The sequence below is a fragment of the Micropterus salmoides genome, unplaced genomic scaffold (genome assembly GCF_014851395.1).
Source record: "Micropterus salmoides isolate LMB-PRFRI ecotype aquatic unplaced genomic scaffold, ASM1485139v1 Ms_hic_scaffold_21, whole genome shotgun sequence".
Classification (NCBI taxonomy): domain Eukaryota; kingdom Metazoa; phylum Chordata; class Actinopteri; order Centrarchiformes; family Centrarchidae; genus Micropterus; species Micropterus salmoides.
In genome coordinates, this window is record NW_024041262.1 from 1676415 (window position 1) to 1701536 (window position 25122).

The 25122-nt window shown below is 37.0% G+C and overlaps 1 protein-coding gene across 4 annotated transcripts in view; it reads left to right on the plus strand.

Annotated features, from left to right (window-relative positions):
- Window positions 1–888: 888 nt before the first annotated feature.
- The window catches only part of atp6v0a1b (ATPase H+ transporting V0 subunit a1b), a 42826-nt gene continuing 18592 nt past the window's right edge, over window positions 889–25122 (plus strand). For all 4 annotated transcript variants that reach the window (XM_038736217.1, XM_038736218.1, XM_038736219.1 and 1 more), the window contains exons 1-16: window positions 889–957; window positions 11381–11543; window positions 12096–12174; window positions 12331–12428; window positions 12957–13085; window positions 13172–13254; window positions 16349–16475; window positions 16664–16746; window positions 18177–18270; window positions 19277–19489; window positions 19847–19997; window positions 21144–21283; window positions 21404–21567; window positions 22391–22481; window positions 23016–23134; window positions 24406–24622. In XM_038736217.1, the coding sequence (XP_038592145.1) occupies window positions 11427–11543; window positions 12096–12174; window positions 12331–12428; window positions 12957–13085; window positions 13172–13254; window positions 16349–16475; window positions 16664–16746; window positions 18177–18270; window positions 19277–19489; window positions 19847–19997; window positions 21144–21283; window positions 21404–21567; window positions 22391–22481; window positions 23016–23134; window positions 24406–24622 (1905 nt within the window). In that variant the 5' untranslated portion in view covers window positions 889–957; window positions 11381–11426. The remainder of the gene's footprint in view (window positions 958–11380; window positions 11544–12095; window positions 12175–12330; window positions 12429–12956; window positions 13086–13171; window positions 13255–16348; window positions 16476–16663; window positions 16747–18176; window positions 18271–19276; window positions 19490–19846; window positions 19998–21143; window positions 21284–21403; window positions 21568–22390; window positions 22482–23015; window positions 23135–24405; window positions 24623–25122) is intronic.

Consider the following 25122-nt stretch of genomic DNA (forward strand, 5'->3'; position numbering starts at 1 on the left):
TGCTGGCTCTGGGACTGTCTCGCCTTCTCTGCATGTTAGCTTCATGTTATCTTCGCAGCAGCAAATACAGCCACAGTTTTCCAACCCACGTTAGTTCCATTATTTGCTGCGTGGGTGTTGCACTATGTCATGGTATTTATCATGGTGTTGGATTTCTACAGAATTGTATACCCCACCTTTAAAGGGTACCTGTGTCTGCATGAGACATGAGTGTGGCATGTTACAACCTGAGAATGAGAATGAGTAGTCACAACCCTACAAAACAAACCCAACACTTCTTCTCTTTTTATGTGATAAATTCACTGTTTCAAACCCACAGTGAATCTGAGGAAACAGAAAAACAATAAACAAGTGAGAAAAGTAGTGCCTAAACAAGAAGCAGGTATTCTTATAAAACTTTATGTTACCTCTGAGTTCCAAATATGTGTATTTCTGTGTGTGTGTGTGTGTGTGTGTGTGTGTGTGTGTGTGTGTGTGAGTGTGTGAGAGAGAGAGAGAGAGAGGTAGGTAGGTGGAGAGTAGGTGCACTTGGATCAATAAAATGTAGCCTTAGGGTCTTTGTTTACCATTTTATGTACAAATATGCACAGTGTCGATGGCATGTTCAAATTAAGTCACCATCATTTGTAATCTTTTCATCTTTGACAGATTTAAAGTTAACTTCCGGTTGTGATTCCACAATAAAACCACAATGAGGAATCCATTACCCTGATTTTGAACCATCGAACGCGCCAGCGTGTGATGAACGGTAAACATATTTGAAATGCATTTGTTTCATTTTTGGTGTCTATTTAAAAAAATAAAAACATGTCAGTCAAGCGCATACCCCTAGCTTTTATTTTGAAACAGTCTATTTTCGGGATGCTTCCGGCCCATTGTATCTATCTTGACGCACCTCTCCGGACCTCAGCATCCAGCATCCCGGGGAGCTCGACAGACCAGCTGCGGGTTACGCAGGTGAGTCAGGATATTTAATGTCTTTAATGTAAATTAGATTAATTTCAGCGGTTCCGATTCTGTGTAAGAGAGGGAATTATTAACCATAGTCCTATGAATCATAATATTTTGACGTCTGGCCTGCGAGGACGATGATAAGGCGACCGACTGGTTCTTTCGTAGCAGAGTGATGTAGCCTAATCAAAATGTCTGTCATACGAACCGAGTCGTCCGGTCTGAAATGTTACTACAGCGACCTAACGGCACACAGCAGCTTGTAGATGAGTTCCCCCAAATTACATTCTAGGAATGGGCCTTTAATGTTGTTGTGTAAGGAAATAAACGCATACATATTATGTATTAGTGTCTGTCAGAGTCTTATTTCTGAAAGCGGACGGTGCAGTGTGTGGGAGGAGGGGGCGGATGCTGGAGGCCGGACTCCCGCAGCATCATGGCGTCCTTGAGCCGTGAAGGGCAGAGCTGCAGCAGAGAGGATGCTGCGACACCAGCGATGCTCCGCTCTGCATGTTAGCTTAGGGATCTGAAGAAGCTCGATTTTATAGAGCACAACATTTTTACAAAGATGAACAATCACTTGTAATTTAGCAGCCACATCATGGCGTTGTGTAGGCGCTGTTATAATAAAGGCCTGTCCCCCCCAGCTGTAGAGTCTTCCTGTAGGATGATCTACAGTATCCTACATATGAGCAATGCATTGCTGTTAAATTAGACTGCTGTGAAATTAGAATAAGGCCTGCCCTTCATATGAATGAATGAGATGAATACAGGATTGATTGAATCTAAGATTTTTACATTGTGATTTTTATGTTAGATATATTGAGAAATAGCTGTAGCCTACTCCACTAGCAGCGGTTTGCATTAAGTAAAACAAAATAAAATCACACTTACAGTTCAAAACATACACAGCTTACACAAACCACGCACAAGGTAGGTTAAACAAACAGAATGAACAAATTTACAGATATATATTCATTCAAACTGCCATGCTACTATACACCTGAATAAAAGATATGTCTCTCTGATTAGATCTGTGCAAATGACGATGGTGCTTAGAATGAGTTCATAACCTTATCTTAGTGTACTTTTATTCTAAAATATTCCAATAATGTGTCATTTTGGAATTATTCAAACCCACGGCCAAGCCACTACTTTACTGATCAATATTAACATTTGACAAGCTGGATCCAGATCATTTGTTCCTTGATATGTGACTTAAACAATTAATCCATTTTCATAATTGTTGCCAGTTTGTAATGATCTTGGTCTGTTGTGTTGAGTCCGTTTCCCTGTTTTACTCGGTGCCTGCTGCTGTTTTTGCTTTGATCTGCACTTCTGTTCGCTTGAGCACGTGTCTGCCTGTTCCTGGTTTATTTTAGGAACTGTCTGTGTTTCATACCCAGCTATGTGTCCTGTCCTTCTGATTTCCCAGATTTGTATGACCTGTTGATCACCCTGCCTGTCACGCGGGGGTGTGTGTGTTCTGTGTGTCTCACCTGTTTGCTCCCGCCCTGCTCGCTAGACCAGTTCACAGCTCTAGAAAAAATTATGATGCTCTGTATTTGTATAGTGCCTTTCTAGTCCTCCGACCACTCAAAGAGCTTTTACACACTACATTGCATTCACCCATTCGGGGGAAATTCAGGGAAGGAGTAGACTAACTACAAACTAAAACAGGATGTAAAGCTCACAACAACAAAGGAAATATATCACCAAATAAAACATAACTAAGAAAACCTATTCAAAAGCAAAGACCACAGAGTAAAACCAGACCAGACCAGAACAAAACTACAACGTAACACAGGAAACAACTACAAACACACCCAACCAACCAACCCAAACCTGTGACATCATCTTTGCTTCTCTTTGATGAAGTGCTTATTTCTTCTGGTTCAAACCGTCCTCACTGTGCACTTCTCCCCAGCTGCCATTTGCCATTCTTTTTATAGGACACTTGATGTCATTCTACGCTTGTTGAGTGACATCTGAATGAATTGGCGGGTCATCCCGGTCACTGGACAATCAGTTTTAGCCCTCTGCCAGTCTGTAGCTTTGTTGCCGCGACTGTCTGTTGCTTGATCTTGTTCTTATTAACTGCTGTCTTTGAAATTTTAGAGATGGAAGCAACCTGATGCACACTGAATCCCTCTCCGGTAAAGCCAGAATTGAACCCATCTTTTCCTCACTCAAAACTATTTTTTTCAACTCTTGACATGGTCAATTGTTCTTTATTTATTCAAGTTACCTTTGAGGTACTACTAGCACCATTTTTACAAACAAGCTAGTCCTATTGCAAGAGGATAGTGATGACTACAGCAGCGGTTTTTATACTTTCTCATATAAGGTTTTGTTCAGGTGATCACTTGATCAGCACCTCATTAAGTACAATGAGGTGTGCTTGTGTTGGATTTTAACAGACACTGGAACGGAATGGCTGCCATACATATAGAGACGCTGATTTCAGAAACATTTTGGAATGGTGTCTTTAGTTTTTCCAGAGCTGTATATTGTGTACTGTTTCTGTCAGTCTTTGCTGGATCATTGTAGCTTGTCATGCTCTGTCTTGTTACTCGTCTTGTGTGTTCCTGCCTGATATTCCCTGTCAGTAAATCTGCCTGCCTGTTCGCTCCCTGTGTCAGAGGATTTTTGGATATTTGCCTACTTCTTTTGGATCCATCACCTTGCTTTGTTGTAATACCCTGTTTGGTTGGACTATGTTTTTTGGATTTGTCACTCCTAGTAAGTGTGTACACGGAGTTTTCTTGTCAATTAATCATCAGAAGTTATCCTGTAAGCTTCCTGTGTCTTGCATTTGGGCCCAGAACCTGACACAAGCATGTTTTGACTCAGGGCACCTCTATAGGACAGAGTCTCAGTATTATCAGCAAAATGTACCTAAAGTATCAAAAGTAAATGTACTGGCCCCTGTGAGATGATATATATGTTGTGTTATGTAGAATAGCATTAGATTATTATAACTCAGGTATTTATGCTTAAGCTGCATTTTAGTCTTGTAGTTGGTTGAATTGGAGCTCATTTTTAAGAATTTAACCAATGGTTATTTATGTCATGGATTAATCTGATGATTCTTTTCTTGATCAATTAATTTATTGTTTGGTTTGTAAAACAGAACAAAATAGGGAGAAATGCCCATCACACTTAGTGAATCTGTGACTACAACAGTCAGTTCGATGTAATTTAGGACAGGGAGAAGCAGCAAATCTCCACATTTGAGAATCTCAAACAATAAACTGCAACATGTTGCGTGGCAAACTACAAGTAATCTGTTGCTGATACATTTTTTGGTAATGAACTAATCAATTAGTTGATTAATTGACCAATTTAAGCCATTTAAGCTCAAATTGTTTATTCTGTAGCTTCTTTTTTATTTTTTTACAATGCATCAAATTTCTAAAAAAGTTAAAGTTCTTCAAACAGATGTTTTTTTATGTAAATTCATTGTAAAGTAACAACTAACTCCAGCTGTCAAATACTTGTAATGGAACAAAAAGTACTATTTCCCTCTGTAATGTAGTAGAAGTATAAAGTGTCATGAATTAGTGTAAAAAAAAGACACCTCAAGATTATACTTAAGTACAGTACCTGAGTAAATTTACTTGGTTGCCTTCCACCATGGGGTGGACACAGTGGTTGAGTTCTCATGTAAGTTAAGGTATGACTCCCATTTCACAACATGTCACCAGACAATGTTCTTTCCCATGAGTAGTTCATGTCTCAGCACAGAGCTGTAAGGGTGTTGTGGTGGTTGAGCAGGTGGGACCCAAATGCAGGACATACGACTGGCAGGTATAGTTCAAAGATTTATTAACCAAAGGCGAGCGCACTTACTATCAGTGGCTGAGTCCAAAAGAATCCACAAGGGCAAGGGGAGAACACAAGTCCAAATACAGGTTGACAAGGTTTCAGGCAGATCTCCAGACAGAGCTTCTCCTCACGACAAGAACACTGCTAACACTGTATACAAGGTATACCACATACAGAAGGTAACACGAACAATGACCGGACAAGGGCTGAACAGAAAGACCACACATATATACCAGGGATAACGAGCAGGGCGGGACACAGGTGACAGACATGAGGCTAACGAGGCAGAGAGACAGCATGGAAAACAGAGACAAGCAGACAGGCAGAGAGACAGCATGGAAAACAGAGACAAGCAGGCAGGCAGGCAGAGAGACAGCATGGAAAACAGAGACAAGCAGACAGGCAGGCAGAGAGACAGCATGGAAAACAGAGACAAGCAGACAGGCAGGCAGAGAGACAGCATGGAAAACAGAGACAAGCAGACAGGCAGAGAGACAGCATGGAAAACAGAGACAAGCAGACAGGCAGGCAGAGAGACAGCATGGAAAACAGAGACAAGCAGACAGGCAGGCAGAGAGACAGCATGGAAAACAGAGACAAGCAGACAGGCAGAAAGAGAGACAGCATGGAAAACAGAGACAAGCAGGCAGGCAGGCAGAGAGACAGCATGGAAAACAGAGACAAGCAGACAGGCAGGCAGAGAGACAGCATGGAAAACAGAGACAAGCAGGCAGGCAGGCAGAGAGACAGCATGGAAAACAGAGACAAGCAGACAGGCAGGCAGAGAGACAGCATGGAAAACAGAGACAAGCAGACAGGCAGGCAGAGAAACAGCATGGAAAACAGAGACAAGCAGGCAGGCAGAGAGACAGCATGGAAAACAGAGACAAGCAGACAGGCAGGCAGAGAGACAGCATGGAAAACAGAGACAAGCAGACAGGCAGAAAGAGAGACAGCATGGAAAACAGAGACAAGCAGGCAGGCAGGCAGAGAGACAGCATGGAAAACAGAGACAAGCAGGCAGGCAGGCAGAGAGACAGCATGGAAAACAGAGACAAGCAGACAGGCAGGCAGAGAGACAGCATGGAAAACAGAGACAAGCAGACAGGCAGGCAGAGAGACAGCATGGAAAACAGAGACAAGCAGACAGGCAGAGAGACAGCATGGAAAACAGAGACAAGCAGACAAGCAGAGAGACAGCATGGAAAACAGAGACAAGCAGACAGGCAGGCAGAGAGACAGCATGGAAAACAGAGACAAGCAGACAGGCAGAGAGACAGCATGGAAAACAGAGACAAGCAGACAGGCAGGCAGAGAGACAGCATGGAAAACAGAGACAAGCAGACAAGCAGAGAGACAGCATGGAAAACAGAGACAAGCAGACAGACAGAGAGACAGCATGGAAAACAGAGACAAGCAGACAGGCAGGCAGAGAGACAGCATGGAAAACAGAGACAAGCAGACAAGCAGAGAGACAGCGGGGGGGGGGGGGGCACTTAACACAAACTAAGAACTAAGATACGAGACAAGACAGATACTAAGTAGTAAGAGTAAACTAGATACCTGGCATAACTGAAACTCAAAACACGGACTATATAACAGATACTGGACACCGGGCACTAGACAGGACAGAACCCAAAACTCAACATACAGATAATAAACTAAACTCAAAAGTGCAAAACAAGGTATGGCTGACAGGCAGAGTGTGACAAGAGCTCATTGTGAAGACATATAGAAAGGCAGGTACTTCATCAAAGTACAGAAAGAATGACAATATCAAGATTTAAAATAAAATGAGGTACATTTTGTTCAACATATACTTTAGTATGTTGTTCTACTCACCCTCTCTGCTCTGTTGTACTGTAATATACTATAATAAAGTATAGTATAGTATAGCATAATATAGTATAGTATAGTATAGTATAGTATAGTAATATAGTATAGTATAGTATAGCATAATATAGTATAGTATAGTATAGTATAATATAGTATAGTATAGTATAGTATAATATAGTATAGTATAGTATAGTATAGTATAGTATAGTATAATATAGTATAGTATAGTATAGCATAATATAGTATAGTATAGTATAATATAGTATAGTATAATATAGTATAGTATAATATAGTATAGTATAGTATAATATAGTATAGTATAGTATAGTATAGTATAGCATATATTATAGTATAATATAGTATAGTATAGTATAGTATAGCATAATATAGTATAGTATAGTATAATATAGTATAGTATAGTATAGTATAATATAGTATAGTATAATATAGTATAGTATAGTATAATATAGTATAGTATAATATAGTATAGTATAGTATAATATAGTATAGTATAGTATAGTATAGCATAATATAGCATAGTATAGTTAGTTTAGTATAATATAGTATAGTATAGTATAATATAGTATAGTATAGTATAGCATAATATAGTATAGTATAGTATAGTATAATGTAGTATAGTATAGTATAATATAGTATAGTATAGCATAATATAGCATAGTATAGTTAGTTTAGTATAATATAGTATAGTATAGCATAATATAGTATAGTATAGTATAGTATAGTATAATATAGTATAGTATAGTATAATATAGTATAGTATAATATAGTATAGTATAATATAGTATAGTATAATATAGTATAGTATAGTATAATATAGTATAGTATAATATAGTATAGTATAGTATAGTATAATATAGTATAGTATAGTATAGTATATACTACACTATTATTATGCTGCGCTAGTATAGCATAGTATAATACAGTATAGTATAGTATAGTATAGTATAGTATAGTATATACTACGCTATTATTATACTACGCTAGTATAGTATAGTATAGCATAATATAGTATAGTATAGTATAGTATAGTATAGTATAATATAGTATAGTATAGTATAATATAGTATAGTATAATATACTATAGTATAGTATAGTATAATATAGTATGGTATAGTATATACTACACTATTATTATGCTGCGCTAGTATAGCATAGTATAATACAGTATAGTATAGTATAGTATAGTATAATATAGTATAGTATAGTATAGTATAGCATAATATAGTATAGTATAGTATAGTATAATGTAGTATAGTATAGTATAGCATTATTAGTATAGTATAGTATAATATAGTATAATATAATATTATAATAGTATAGTATAGTATAATATAGTATAGTATAGTATAGTATAGCATAATATAGTATAGTATAGTATAATATAGTATAGTATAGTATAGTATAGCATAATATAGTATAGTATAGTATAATATAGTATAGTATAGTATAGTATAGTATAGTATAATATAGTATAGTATAGCATAATATAGTATAGTATAATATAGTATAGTATAGTATAATATAGTATAGTATAGTATAATATAGTATAGTATAATAAAGTATAGTATAATATAGTATAGTATAGTATAGTATAATGTAGTATAGTATAATATAGTATAGTATAGTATAGTATAGTATAATATAGTATAGTATAGTATAGTATAATATAGTATAGTATAATATAGTATAGCATATACTACGCTATTATTATACTACGCTAGTATAGCGTAGTATAATACAGTATAGTATAGTATAGCATAATATAGTATAATATAGTATAGTATAGTATAATATAGTATAGTATAGTATAGTATAGCATAATATAGTATAATATAGTATAGTATAGTATAGTATATACTACGCTATTATTATACTACGCTAGTATAGTATAGTATAGCATAATATAGTATAGTATAGTATAGTATAGTATAATATAGTATAGTATAGTATAATATAGTATAGAATAATATACTATAGTATAGTATAGTATAATATAGTATAGTATAGTATAGCATAGTATAGTATAGTATAGTATAATGTAGTATAGTATAGTATAGCATAATATAGTATAGTATAGTATAGTATAATAGTAGTATAGTATAGCATAATATAGTATAGTATAATATAGTATAGTATAGCATAATATAGTATAGTATAGTATAATATAGTATAGTATAATATACTATAGTATAGTATAGTATATACTACGCTATTATTATGCTGCGCTAGTATAGCGTAGTATAATATAGTATAGTATAGTATAGTATAGTATAGTATAATATAGTATAGTATAGTATAGTATAATATAGTATAGTATAGTATAGTATAGCATAATATAGTATAGTATAGTATAATATAGTATAGTATAGTATAGTATAGTATAATATAGTATAGTATAGTATAGTATAGCATAGTATAGTATAGTATAGTATAGCATAATATAGTATAGTATAGTATAGTATAATGTAGTATAGTATAGTATAGCATAATATAGTATAGTATAGTATAATATAGTATAGTATAGTATAGTATAGTATAGTATAGCATAATATAGTATAGTATAATATAGTATAATGTAGTATAGTAATATAGTATAGTATAGTATAGTATAGTATAATACAGTATAGTGTAGTATAGCATAATATAGTATAATATAGTATAGTATAGTATAATATAATATAATATAGTATAGTATAGTATAGTATAGTATAATATAGTATAGTATAGTAATATAATATAATATAGTATAGTATAGTATAATATAGTATAGTATAGTATAGTATAGCATAATATAGTATAGTATAGTATAGTAAAGTATAGTATAATATAGTATAGTATCGTATATACTACGCTATTATTATACTACGCTAGTATAGTATAGTATAGCATAATATAGTATAGTATAGTATAGTATAGTAATATAGTATAATATAGTATAGTATGATATAGTATAGTATAGTATAGTTTAATATAGTATAGTATAGTATAGTATAGTATAGTATAGTATAGTATAATATAGTATAGTATAATATAGTATAATATAGTATAGTATGATATAGTATAGTATAGTATAGTATAATATAGTATAGTATAGTATAGTATAGTATAGTATAATATAGTATAATATAGTATAGTATAATATAGTATAGTATAATATAGTATAGTATAGTATAGTATAATATAGTATAGTATAGTATAGTTTAATATAGTATAGTATAGTATAATATAGTATAATATAGTATAGTATGATATAGTATAGTATAGTATAGTTTAATATAGTATAGTATAGTATAATATAGTATAGTATAGTATAGTATAATATAGTATAGTATAATATAGTATAGTATGATATAGTATAGTATAGTATAGTATAATATAGTATAGTACAATATAGTATAGTATAGTATAGTATAGTATAATATAGTATATAGTATAGTATAATATAGTATATTATGATATAGTATAGTATAGTATAGTATAATATAGTATAGTACAATATAGTATAGTATAGTATAATATAGTATAATATAGTATAGTATAATATAGTATAGTATAATATAGTATAGTATAGTATAGTATAATATAGTATAGTATAGTATAGTTTAATATAGTATAGTATAGTATAATATAGTAAAGTATAATATAGTATAATATAGTATAGTATAGTATAATATAGTATAATATAGTATAGTATGATATAGTATAGTATAGTATAGTTTAATATAGTATAGTATAGTATAATATAGTATAGTATAGTATAGTATAATATAGTATGGTATAATATAGTATAATATAGTATAGTATAGTATAGTATAATATAGTATAGTATAGTATAGTTTAATATAGTATAGTATAGTATAATATAGTATAGTATAATAGTATAATATAGTATAATATAGTATAGTATAGTATAATATAGTATAGTGTGATATAGTATAGTATAGTATAGTTTAATATAGTATAGTATAGTATAATATCGTATAGTATAGTATAGTATAATATAGTATAGTATAATATAGTATAATATAGTATAGTATAGTTTAATATAATATAGTATAGTATAATATAGTATAGTATAATATAGTAATATAGTATAGTATAGTATAGTATAATATAGTATAATATAGTATAGTATGATATAGTATAGTATAATATAGTATATAGTATAGTATAATATAGTATAGTATAATATAGTATAATATAGTATAATATAGTATAGTATAGTATAGTATAGTATAGTATAATATAGTATAATATAGTATAGTATAGTATAGTATAGTTTAATATAGTATAGTATAGTATAATATAGTATAGTATAATATAGTATAATATAGTATAGTATAGTATAGTATAGTATAATATAGTATAATATAGTATAGTATGATATAGTATAGTATAATATAGTATAGTATATCATCCTCAGCACTGTACAATGCAAAATAGTTTTATTTCTGTATGTGATTTTATAATTTTTGTATGTAATGTTTGCTTATGTGAGTTGCAGAAAGGGAACTATGAGATGAAACCTCATCTCATTATACAATCCTTTGTTGAAAAATGACAATTACATGTACCATGTACCTTGTAGTAGAGTTCCAGACATTACAGTATATCGCTCTAATTTGTTTTAAAGGATAATAACAGTTCCTTTAGGAAGTCTTTTGACTTGACCTTTTCAAAAAAACAATGAAGCTCTTTTCAAAAATCTTTAAATCTAATAATTGCACCTGTCTTCCTGTCCTAGGTGCAGTGTTTCTTTATTCTAGCTGAGGCAGAGTTTGGTTCTCATCATGGGGGAACTATTCAGGAGTGAGGAGATGACCCTGGCCCAGCTCTTTCTCCAGTCAGAGGCAGCCTACTGCTGTGTCAGCGAGCTGGGAGAACTGGGCATGGTCCAATTTAGAGATGTGAGTATGAAAATTCTCATGCTGTGCAGTTTCTGGGTGGTAGGACTCCTCTAAGGTCAGTGAAAAAGGTGAAAGGTCAGAGGGGACATGTGGGGTTACTTGTTTCCTGCCTTATACACAACATCACACATGTATTGGTGATAAATAATGAATTCATATTAGATGTTTTCAGTTTCAATTTCCTGGTTATTAGTCACTTAGCCAAATATCCATTATTAACAACATTTCTTTATACCTAAATGACAAATTAGGTTGTTTGACACTGCCTCCCTAAACAGCATATTACTGTTGGAAAATACCCGACCAGCGACAGGTGTACTTACGTGACGTCTACTTAACTTAAAACTCAAATAGCTAAGCACTGACTTGGTTTCACATAGGAATCAAACACGGAAGTTCTGAGTTTGACCCATCCAGTGTGCGTTCATCTCCTTACATGGACTTTCTTGCTATTTAATCTCTGCCACATGACTTCCTAGCTTCCTTCCCAGCCACAATAAACATGAACAGGTCAAAATCATTTTGTAAATAATTTTATTTGTACATCCACAGCTGAATCCAGATGTAAACGTGTTCCAGCGCAAGTTTGTGAATGAAGTAAGGCGGTGTGAGGAGATGGACAGGAAACTAAGTAAGTAATGAGACAAGTCAACACTCAGGCCCAATGGGACAGTGTAGTTCCTACCTATGAGTCAGTCCAGCTTCATTCGCTGGTACTTAATTGCTCCTGTCGGATTAAGACCACCTAAATGCAGGTATTGAATAATGGATTCTCTCTGCTGAACAGGGTTTGTGGAGAAGGAGATCAAGAAAGCTAACATCCCAACTGTGGACACTGGAGAAAATCCAGAGGTGCCTTTTCCCAGGGACATGATTGATCTAGAGGTAATCAGTCTGCAGTCTGTATCATTACTACTCATCATCAATTAATGTTATTTTAACACATGTCAGGCAAGGAGAGGATTTAAAATGCTTTTGACATTTGTCAAATGTCATGTGATGATAAATGCACCATTGTTAAATGTATTATATGGCATTGAATTTACCTACGCACACTAATAACTTGGTAGAAAGGTAGGGGAAAGTTGAGGGAAAAAGTATCGAAAGCTTGAAAGTTCTACCCATAGAGTCCAAATAAGGTTTTACATTTCAGTAGTTCAGTTGGATTTTATTTACTCCAGCCCTTTAAACTATAGTTAGATAGATTTGTGGTTGGTTTGTTTGAAAAGCCCCTCAAATTTCTTTTATTTGAGAATACCATTACTTTAACAATTTTTATTGCTCATTACTGCGTGTTGACATGAACATTGAAAATGCTGTAGCTGCTGTAAGATTAGACATTAGCCAAATGCCAAAACATTGTGAAAGGAGATGGAAATAAATCAGTGAGTGTTTGCTGACTGTGATGGTCAGGCCACCTTTGAGAAGCTGGAGAACGAACTGAAAGAGATCAACACCAACCAGGAAGCCCTGAAGAAGAACTTCCTGGAGCTGACGGAGCTCAAACACATCCTCCGTCGAACACAGCAGTTCTTTGATGAGGTGCGCCCACACACCCATTAGCAAAATAAATAATTGATGTGCTTCCATAAATAAAGCTACTGAGGTTTTCCTAATGTCTTTGACAGATGGAGGATCCCAACCTGCTGGAGGAGTCATCAGCCCTGATGGAGGGCAGTGAGGGGGGGCGTGGTGCCCCGCTCCGACTGGGGTAAAGCATAGGGCTCATGATATTATCAAATACACATTCTTCAGTAGTCTTGGAAAATATTGAAATAGTCATATGACCTGCGCGTGACACATTGCACACAAATACATATTTTGGTGGTCAGCAAGATCTCCTCATCTGAAGAGATTTGTTGTCAAAAGATTGTAATGAACTCATTACTACACATAAACACAATCCCAGGTTTCTGTTTAAGACTGTGGATCAGCTGGTAAACCCAACCCCTCCTTGTGCCTCAGCTGGAAGTAATGATGACTGTGAATTGTTTTTATCTTATTTTACCAATAAGGTGGTGTCAATCAGAGCCTCTATTACCCCCGTGGACTCTTACTCAGAGGTCCCTCACCAGCAACAACAGAGTTTTAACCAGTTTTATCCCATCGACTTGTCTGAGCTTTTAAAAACAGTATCACAAATGAGAGTGTCCTCCGGCCCACTTGATATAATACCTACAAAATTTTTACTGAAAGTAATAGATTCTGTTGGGCCCCATTTGATCTCTGTTTTCAACAGCTCCCTATCTACTGGTTGTGTCCCTGATTATTTTAAAACGGCTTGCGTGAACCCACTTTTAAAGAAACCTGGTTTAGATCCCTCCCTCCCACATAATTTTAGACCAATTTCAAAACTGCCTTTTATTGCAAAGATTCTAGAAAGAATTGTGTCCAAACAGCTGCTCACTGTGCTGGAAAATAACAAATTATTTGAAAAGTTTCAGTCTGGTTTTAGGAAGTACCACAGCACTGAGACTGCCCTGCTTAAAGTCACCAATGACCTTTTAATGTCTGCTGATGAAGGTATGTGCTCAGTCCTGGTACTCCTGGACCTTAGCGCTGCTTTTGACACCATTGATCACAACATCATGTTAGACAGACTGAGGCACTGGGTGGGGATCTCTGGTACTGCTCTAGAATGGTTTTCATCCTACCTGTCAAATAGGAAGTTTTGCGTGTCTGTAAACAACTATGTCTCTTCATTCTGTCCAGTTAAATATGGTGTGCCTCAGGGGTCGGTCTTAGGACCCATTTTGTTTTCCTTGTATCTGCTTCCCCTTGGACATATTATCCATAAACATGTCATTTCTTTTCATATTTATGCTGATGACACACAAATATACTTGCCCGTCAGATCCACAGACCCTGGAATGCTGAGTTCACTTAACAACTGCCTTTGTGAAGTTAAAAAATGGATGTCAAATAATTTCCTCCAGCTGAACTCAGACAAAACAGAAATCCTGGTCATCGGGTCTCAGCAGATGGCAAATCAAATACTGCCATCTGCTGGTTCCCTAGTAAATCACATTAAGCCTGTGGCAAAGAACCTTGGTGTTTGGTTTGATAGTAATTTAAATTTCGAGCAGCACACCACAAAGCTTGTTCAATCATGTTTTTATCAACTTAGAAATATAGCAAAAATTCGATCTATGTTAACTTTTAAGGACACCGAGACCATTTTACACGCCTTCATCTCATCACGCCTGGATTATTGCAACAGCCTTTTCACCTGTTTAACCCAAAAATCTATTGATCGACTCCAGACTGTCCAGAACTCAGCTGCCAGGCTTTTAACCAGAACAAAGAAATATGTCCACATTACTCCTATTTTAGCTTCATTACACTGGCTCCCAGTATGTTTTAGAATTGACTTGACATTCTATTGATCACTTTTAAAGCTCTTCATGGCCTCTCGCCTTGTTATATTTCTGACCTTTTAGTCCCATACGCACCAGCACGTACCTTGAGATCCTCGGGCAGAGGTCTGTTGTCTGTTCCAGAGTCTCGACTGAAAACTAAAGGGGACAGAGCGTTTTCTGTCAGGGCCCCGAGGCTCTGGAACAGCCTGCCCGAGGAAATCAGGTCGGCTGAGTCGGTGAACTCTTTTAAGTCCCTTCTTAAAACATACTTTTATAGGAGAGCTTTTCCTGATCTTATTTGACTTTATTTTATCCCTTTTATTTTATTGTATTTTACTAATTTTATATTAAATTTTCATGCTCTTATCTTTTTTGTATTATTCTTTACACTTGTTAAAGCACTTTGTAACTTGTTTTTGAAAAGTGCTCTACAAATAAGGATTATTATTATTATTACTAATTAGTTAGTGATTTAATTGAAAAATCTGCCATTTTCTCCAGATGTGTGGTCCTTTAGCAGTAATATAATCAGATAACTATTGAATCAGATGGGTCTCGATATTAATAATAATAATGTGCACAGAAGGATTCATAAATGTACAAATGCAAATGATTATATATAAATATATACATACATAAATTATACCAAATATTTATCGTAATAGTATTGTTATTTTCATTAAAAACATATTTGGATTTGGACACACACACACACACACACACACACACACACACATATATATGTACATACAGACTGCTGAAGCTGCAATTAACTGCTTGTCATGTGGGAACTGTGAATCTAGCCGTGGCATGGAAGTGTCCAAACACCCACACACAAATGCAGTGAAGTTAACACATTTCATGCTGCATTCCCACCTGTACATTAGTGAAATAACGTGAAACCATTGGCAAGAATGATTCTAGCATCACCTGCGCACATCCTCATGCAAGTTATAGACGAAACAGGGACCACTTCGTATAGACCATAGACCATTAAACTTTGTGAGAGAAAGTTCATATTTAAAGACATAGAATTGTGCTCCATGATGTGTTTATTGTGTCTTGGAACATTGTCATCTTCATATCCATTATCCCCCAAAGGATCTCAGTATCTGCTGGAAATTGTTGCACGTTGTTGGAATTAAACACGTCATTCAAGCAGAGAAAACTTAATAGAAATCATTTTCTTAGCTGAAAGAGGAAGAAAGGAGGAGCTGGTATTATGAAACATCTTGTCATCCAAAGTGACATATAAAATATGTCAGAGGTCACATACCTCTGGAGCAACTCTCACACCAAAGGCCAAAGGCGTCTTATCCACTGCCCCATCACCACCCCGCCCCCTCATCAGTTCTTTTTACCATTCAAAAGGCAGACTATGTGCACACTGTGGTCTGTTTGGTTTGTGTTGTCTACTCTGAGCACTTGTTTGTTTCGTGTATGCAGGTTTGTGGCTGGAGTGATCAGCAGGGAGAGGATTCCAACGTTTGAGAGGATGCTTTGGAGGGTGTGTCGCGGGAATGTCTTCTTAAGGAAGGCAGAGATTGAGGACCCTCTGGAGGACCCCACCACGGTCAATGCTCAGTCATAGAGAATAGAAACATATTAAGAAGAAAATGTACAAAGAATCAAACAAAATTCAGCCATACCCAGTTACAACATAATAAATGAGATTTTACATAGTAGAAACAGACGTACGACTCATCAGTGAGTTATGTAAGTAAGTGTAGGTTTTCTAACAACTTCTTCTCTTTCCAACAGGGAGACCAAGTCCACAAATCAGTGTTTATTATCTTCTTCCAAGGTGACCAGCTCAAGAACAGGGTGAAGAAGATCTGTGAGGGGTGGGTGTTATTGAAGAAAAATGCCTAAAATCTAGCTGAATATTGCATACAACTTAAATACAACATGTCATTGTATGTTAGCCTGTCTTGTCCCTTGTGTTTTGCTGCATACAGATGCCACAATTTATGGACAGGAGCCAAATCCTGAAGGTTGAGTTTAGGCATGTGCAGTTATGTTAAGTATGATATAACAGTGAATATGGCTATGTTTACAGGATGGTTAATAAATGGAAGAATGTGGCAGGACTGACTCTGGCCATAATCGCAGATGGATCCATAAGAAGAATGTTTATCCAGAATAGTAAACAAGGGGATTTAGCGCCATAAAGGTCTACAACAGAAAATAGTGGAGAAGTCTGGACTACCATTTACAATTGCTCAACATTTTGTCCGATGGCATGTAGTTAACTATGCTAACTATTCAGAGTGGAAAACATATTCTATCTTTTTAGAGAAAGGTTTGGACTTTTTGGAATAGAAATATGTGAAGTGGTTCTGAAAATGAAGCCAACGTGGAAGTGCCAAAAACTGCAGTTCCTTGAATGACCACTTGAGTCTGGCTCCAAAAGCGAGTCAGCCACCATAAAGTGTGATTTATACTTCTGCATCGAATCGAACCCTATGCCATCACCTACGCCGTAGCCTGACGTGCACCTCCTCAGAAATGTAACTACACGTCGGGACAATGCGGACCGTAAGAACTGTGATTGGTCGGCTGGGTAGCCTCGCAATGCTTCCGAGCCGACAGGAAGTGCCCCGTGCTTTGAAGTAAATTTTACTAGCGGCCAAACCAGCAGCTGAAATTACTCGTTTCACTATCAGACTGTGATCCATTTGGTCGATAACAGCTGCATGTATATAATTTGACCACCATTCAAGTTAGCAGAGGGCTAAACCAGAAGTTAGCCTGCTTCGCCGGCAACACTGCTCTTGTCTGCACAGTTGACGGTGTAGCGTTACCGCCAACTAGCGTTTGGTGTTTTTGGTGTAATTGCAGAACGATGTAGACACTGAAGTATAAATGCATGGCTACGTGCGTAGCTGACGCTGTAGTCTACGGCGTAGACTCGATGCCGAAGTATAAATTATGCTTAAACCCCAATGTTAAAATGCCCAATTTACAGCAGAAATAAATGTTTACAGCCCGGTACAAAAAACGATTTTATTCCCCTCTTCATGAAAGCTGTCAGCTGTCAAGGAGGGGGCCTAAAGGGAGGAGGGGGGGATTTTTTCAGTTGGATACTTTCAGAATCTAGCTATCTCTTGCTAGTTCTTCAACGTTGCCTACCCTAGCTTTAACATTATGCATAAAAAAGGGTGAACAGATCATGTGCATTATAAAATATGAGTAAGACAGAAGGAAACCAGGAGAAAGTACAGTATGTGTTAGATGCTGTGAGTTGACTCTCCTGGTGGGTGTAATTTTTCAGGTTCCGTGCCTCACTCTACCCGTGTCCAGAGACCCCACAGGAGAGGAAGGAAATGCTGGCTGGAGTCAACAGCCGCATCGATGACCTCCAGATGGTACGTTTGTCAATATGATGGATCTTTACATCTCATTACTATTATTACACACACATTAAATAAACCAGAAAAATGTTAATAAATTCAAAATAGAGTAAAGTAATAGTCAGTTTCCATGGAGGTGGCTGGCCTTAGAGTAAAGCCTGCTTATTGTTTAAGCCACATTAACTTCAGCGGTGCAGTTTATTTTTTAATTCAGTAATTCTTTCAAAGGGCCTTTGTACTCTTTGTTACACTGCTGCTCACTAAACAACAAGACATTAATCAGAAACTTAGCACAACAGGATGTATGTGTAACATGTATTTTGAATCAAATTACAAAAGCCCTCACAGTGTTGCTGGGTGTTTTCTCGTGCATTAGTTCTTATCTGTGAAAGACCTTTGTCCTGTTTCATAGTGCTGTGGTTTCCCAAAGTTTGCCTTATTAAGCCTGGAAAAAAGCCTGGTTCTGCTTGAGAGGCCTGCTCTACTCTGAGCCTGCCATCTAGATACAATGCATTGCACTCTAGTACAATAGAGCATTTTACCCAGAATCTTAACTCAGACTGCAGGAACATGACCTAGGCCTGGGAGCCAGTAAGATCAGTCCACTTTTGCCATTCACCAACATGTTTACACCGCAAATACTGCACATTCTAGGTGTTTCATTCACATTGTGGTAATTTCATATATCCATGACAGTGAGCTACGACTGTAGTCTTATAGGCTTTTGGATACACTTGTTTACCACTGATGTCATTATAACACTTCAGGTCAGCCAACAGACACTGTAAAGGTCCTGCGCCATCTAAACATCCAGTGGTTCACACCATGTAAGTTACCAACTTAGTTATATCCATGGTTTGAACTAGGTGTTTGGGAAACAGTTGCGTCGCAACTGCATAGTTCCAACCAAGGAAGTTGCTACCGTAGTTAGCAACCATGCTTTTGGAAAACGCACCCCAGTTTGATTGAACAAGGATCTACAGTAGAATGTAAAAGAAATTGCTCCACACTGCTATTGTAGGTTCTAAACCAAACAGAGGACCACCGTCAGCGAGTGCTACAGGCCGCCTCCAAGACCATGCGGGTGTGGTTCATTAAGGTGAGGAAGATGAAGGCCATCTACCACACGCTCAACCTCTGCAACATCGATGTCACCCAGAAGTGTCTAATTGCTGAGGTGTGGTGTCCTGTCTCAGACCTGGACTCCATCCAGTTTGCTCTGCGCAGAGGGACGGTGAGTTGTTTTTAGTTTGGTTGTTTTATTTACGCTGATCACATAATCAATTTCATACTGAAGTAAAGTTTAACTGAAATTTGAATTATCCCCACTATATGTGTAAAGAAAAATAAACTATAATGATACTACAGCTGTTGTGCATATTGTTTCCACATTTCAAAAGAGGATAAAACTGTATTTGCACATAATTGTGGAAACTGTTTTACAGCCATACATACAGTCACAACTGAAGTGAGCACACTATTTTGAGTTCACAGCCATTGATGTTGAGTGGAGGCCTCTGTGTAAGTCATCTGGTCTTGGCAGTACAACATGGGCAGTATGTGGCTGATAAGTGGCGGCTTTATTTGACAGGAGAGAAGCGGCTCGACAGTGCCGTCCATCCTCAACAGGATGCAGACCAAGCAAACTCCACCTACCTTCAATAAGACCAACAAGTTCACATCAGGCTTCCAGAACATCGTTGACGCATACGGCATTGGAAATTACCGGGAAATTAATCCAGGTCATACAGGAAGTCATTTGTCTATATTTGGATTCATTGCTCATCATATTAATTCATATTTGAACTAAAACGTGTAATAGTGCAGCAGCAATAAGTCTTTTTAAGGACTTTGCTTTTTGAAATCTCCAATGCTCTCCTGCATGATATTGGATGCACTGTCATCAGCAGTTTGGTTCAGTGTTTGTCAAGACACATTAAAACAGTGTTGTGGCTCTCTCTTTTATACCACTCATCATGCAAAACTAATTGTGTGTCACAAGAGTGGGTTATTATAGAAGTATCCTAACTTGTCAAAGGTGGTCAGAGCCTTTAATTGACGTCACCTGCAGAGGTTATTAGAAACAGGATTAGAGACTTTATTTCTAATTCCCTCTGCTAGAGTAGTACTGTATTTATTCACTAATTATGTCAAGTGGTTCCATTTAGCCGTTCTTGAATTGCTGTTAAGATACTATCAGTAATTCAACTTCTTAGATGCCTTTCAGCCTCTCAAAGTGCGTAATCCCTCTATTTCCTGGTAAGACTTTAATGTGAAAAGTCTGCAGAAGTATCAATAACAGTTGCTTAACTGCTATAAAAAAGGGCAAACTGGAATAGACTGGAAATAATTAGTGAATAAAAACTGTTTTTGAACGTGAGAGCAGCAGAGAGGTGAGTATAATATGTCTGTTGCTGTTCTGATGGAAGTGTGCTGTGGAAATATACATTATACAGAGAATACTGTAATAGCTTCATTTATCATGTTAGCTGTTGCAGTTTAGGAACCACCTTCACCCTTCCTCTCGCCTCTCCTCACATAAATTATGTAATTTATAATAAATTATTTTATATAAATATATTGCAATTTCAATATTCTACAAGTTCTCAGTAGTTTTCCTTTAATTCTGCATTGATTAAATATTATTATTGCTATATGTTATACATGTGCACTCCATATGTTTAGGTTCACTGTACTTTCACTACCTTACACTGGCCGTAAAAGCTGGTAAATTCAACCTCAACCTTCAGCCTATGAACAAAGTTATTCTTTATCTGACATTTGCAGCTTCTTGCAGCTTGGAATTTTTAATACTGATTGAGATTAGACAGATTTTTGTGGGATTTTGATAGTTCGAGCCTCATTCCTTCCCTTCCTACCTGTTACAGCTCCGTACACCATCATTACTTTCCCCTTCCTGTTTGCGGTGATGTTTGGTGACATGGGTCACGGTGTGCTGATGACCTGTGCTGCCCTCTATCTGGTCATCCGAGAGACTCGCCTCCTCGCCCAGAAGAGCGACAATGAGGTACAGTAAGACATAAACCATGAATAAAGTAATAAAAAGCTTTAGAGTTCAACATCACAGTACAACTATTATAAACATACAACATATGGTGTTTATTTAAGTTGCTGTGTGTCTCTGTAGATGTTCAACATGGTGTTTGCTGGTCGCTACATCATCCTGCTGATGGGGATCTTCTCCATCTACACTGGCATCATTTACAATGACTGCTTCTCCAAGTCACTCAACATGTTCGGCTCTGGATGGAGCGTCAGGCCAATGTTTGGCCCCAAAGGAGCCAACTGGACGTAAGTCAGCCACCAGATCTGCGTGGACATGCCTGATTTTTTTTCAATTGCATTTTCAATCCATCCATCGTCAACTGCTTGTCCTGCGTACAGGGTCGCGGGGGGCTGGAGCCAATCCCAGCTGACATCGGGCAAAAGGCGTGGTGCCAGCCCATCGCAGGGCCAAACATAGACAAACAACCGCTCACACTCGCACCTAGGGTCACCAATTAACCTAGTCTGCATGTCTTTGGACAGTGGGAGGAAGCCAGAGTACCCAGAGAGAACCCACGCAACATGCAAACTCCACACAGAAAGTCCAGGGCAACCAGGGTTTGAACCCACGACCTTCTTGCTGTGAAGCGACAGTGCTAACCACTGCATTTTCAGTCTAGTTTTTCAAATCTGTAGATTCATTTAAGCACCATGCTTAAATTTCTGTATTTTCGAACATATTTTCCATGAAAATTGTTTTAAAAAAGAAAATAGGCATATTTGCTTTTTCTGAGAGTGAGATGAAAAGATTGATCTCCCCCCGTGTCTCTCTGATTTAAACTCTACTTCTATCTTATGCCGATGTTCAGCCGTCATATTATTTTTCTCACATTTCATATCACTGATATTAGTGGATGGATGGATAAACTGTTTTGAAAGTGTATATTGAACACTGTCTATTTTCCAGCTTTCAGGAAAAATCCTAGGGATATGTGATTTTATTTATCTTACTGGTATAGCATGTGTGATTTATGTACTAAAATGTATTGGTGTTCCCTCTAAAACCCGCAGCTTGTAAATAATCTGCCTAATTTCAATAATACATTCATTTCCTGCTGGTCTGTCCTAGGTTTGATACACTTGATGGAAATGCAGTTCTACAGTTAGACCCAGCAGTTCCTGGTGTGTTCAACGGGCCTTACCCACTTGGAATTGACCCGGTAAAACCTGTACACTCACTAAAACAAGATAAATAAAATAAATAAATAGCTGGCACTTTTCTCTGGTTAGAACCACCGTGCAATATTTACCTTGGGCTTGTTAACTTCAGGGACAAGGCTGGCAATGTTCTGTATCCTTCATCAACATGAACAGACACACTGTAGTTTATTCTGTCTCAGTCCCGCATACACCGTCGTGCTGCCCCAGATACTCACTAGAGCGCCACGTTTGGATTCATCCGCTGCTGAAAAGAGTCCCCAACAAATGCACTATTTCCTCCTGTTAGTTTGATAAACTAAAAGTACACTTATTAGCTGTTTTCTAAGAAATGACTCAGCCTTTTTAAACATGAAACTATATGTTTGTGAGCATATTTACAGTATGTCTTCAGTAGGAAACAATGGGCTGGAGGAAATAATGTAGAGTTAAAATATATTTGGTTTATGTTCACCAAAATGCACCACAACAAAGGAAAGATAAGGAACCATCACACCCAGGTTGGTCTCACGCATATGTTTCTCTCATCTCTGCAGATCTGGAATGTTGCCACCAACAAGTTGACCTTCCTCAACTCATTTAAGATGAAGATGTCTGTGATCCTGGGTGTCATCCACATGCTGTTTGGAGTGTCTCTCAGTCTCTTCAACCACCTGTAAGTGCTACACTCAACACCAATGCTGGAAGTTAACAGCTAAACCTGTGGGCGTATTTCTTAAATTTCACTCCGTTTATTTACAGGATTATAGCATCATCACTAGATCTCTTAACTAGGCATGTCATATATTTTTAAACACGGTAAGCCAGTCTCAGTATCTCTCAGTATCCTTTAAATGAACTATGTCATACATCCAACAATGCCTGAAGACAAAAGTGGTTATACTGGATTTGAATGGCCACTCTTAAAGCTGGCATAGAGAGAGGCGAGATGTGATTAATCATACAGATCTGGTTAACACACTTCTGGACAGATGTCCGGGGTGTTGTGCTCAGGTTGCACAGAAAGTAGTTGTGTGAATGAAGAATGGAAAGGAAAAATAGCAAAAAGGAGAGCGTAAGAGAGAAGTTAAAACTTTGGGTAGTCAGATATTCTTGTTTTGTAAAGTTGGAAAACATTAGCATTGGAGGACAATCTGACACGTACTTGGTGTGAAGCATACTGCGGCCCTAAAACTAGTCAGAACTGCCAAAAATTGGTACATGTACAACTGTACATGTTCTATGACAGGTTTAAAATCGTTTGAGGTTTTTGCCTGTATGTCCACAGGCTTTCAACACAATACATCTCTTTAGGCAAAAATTACTTTCTTAGATTTTCTCCAAGTTTTTATTTTAATTTAATATAGATTTTGATATCAGGCTCCCTTGTCATGTGTGATGTAATCAAAAAGTTAACAAATTTTGCTTCAGAGTCAGTGAGTCTGTTTAGTTTCCACATGAGCTCTGTTTTAAAGTAACGTGCTTTCATTTTGGTCTGCCTGCAGCATGAAAAGTCATCCTCTATGTCCTTATTGCTCTCTGACTGCACATCACCTGGAGTACCGTTGACACTCGCTACAAATTGAAGCAGGATTCCAGCAGGATATGTTTTGAGTTAGGACTCAGGTTTATTAGGGTTGTTATATCCATCTGAATGGATACAAGAACACTCATGGAGCATAATGAAACAATTACCCCGATTGTAAAGTCTGTCCATGTTCTGTTATTGAAACATACTGATCCAGTTTGTCAGGTATCAGCTCTTCTGGTAGACATTGCCACTGCTCTCCAACACCTTCACATTCATGATTTACTGGTTGGGTTCAGAACAGGAACATCAGCAAAGCGAAACATTACTACTTACACATTCCACACTTGATTCTCCATCACTGACATTGCAGGTAACCTGCCTCGTCTGTGTTGCTAACTGATATCCCTGCACTGCAGGTACTTCAAGAAGCCGCTGAACATCTTCCTGGGCTTCATCCCAGAGATTGTTTTTATGGCGAGCCTGTTTGGCTACCTCATTCTGCTGGTCTTCTACAAGTGGACAGCCTATGACGCCTTCACCTCCAAGGACGCGCCCAGCCTGCTCATCCACTTCATCAACATGTGTCTCTTCAATTACAACGACCCCACCAACAAGCCCCTCTACAGGGGACAGGTGCTCCCTCCCTCATCCACCCCTCTGCCTCTCCCAGCACTAGTATAGTTGAACCCTGGTAGAGAGGTACACAGCAAATCATAGCAAATACACCCACAATAGTAATTAAATACTTGCATAAATCTTCTGGTCAGAGGTCAGTTTCAGCTACAGAACAGATACACTGGAGCTGGCAGGAAGTTTGTGTCTTACTTCAGGATAGGAGACTTCTGTAGGGCTTCTTCTTGCTTAAGTGACCCTTGAACTGAGGTCATCCAGTTAAAGGACATTCTTTCAAACTACTGTAGTAACCTTTACCAGACCTACAGTGCAGTCACACTGGGGAACACTTTTGCACAGCTAGGTATGTGGTATGTACCAGTCTACGTTTTCTTACTAGCTTACTAGGTTGACAGTAGGGCTGGGCGATAAGGCAAACATTTTATCACAGTAATTTTATTCCCCATGCAGTAGAGGAGGCGGCTGCAAATGGAGCCATAATTAGCCTAGCCCCATTTCAT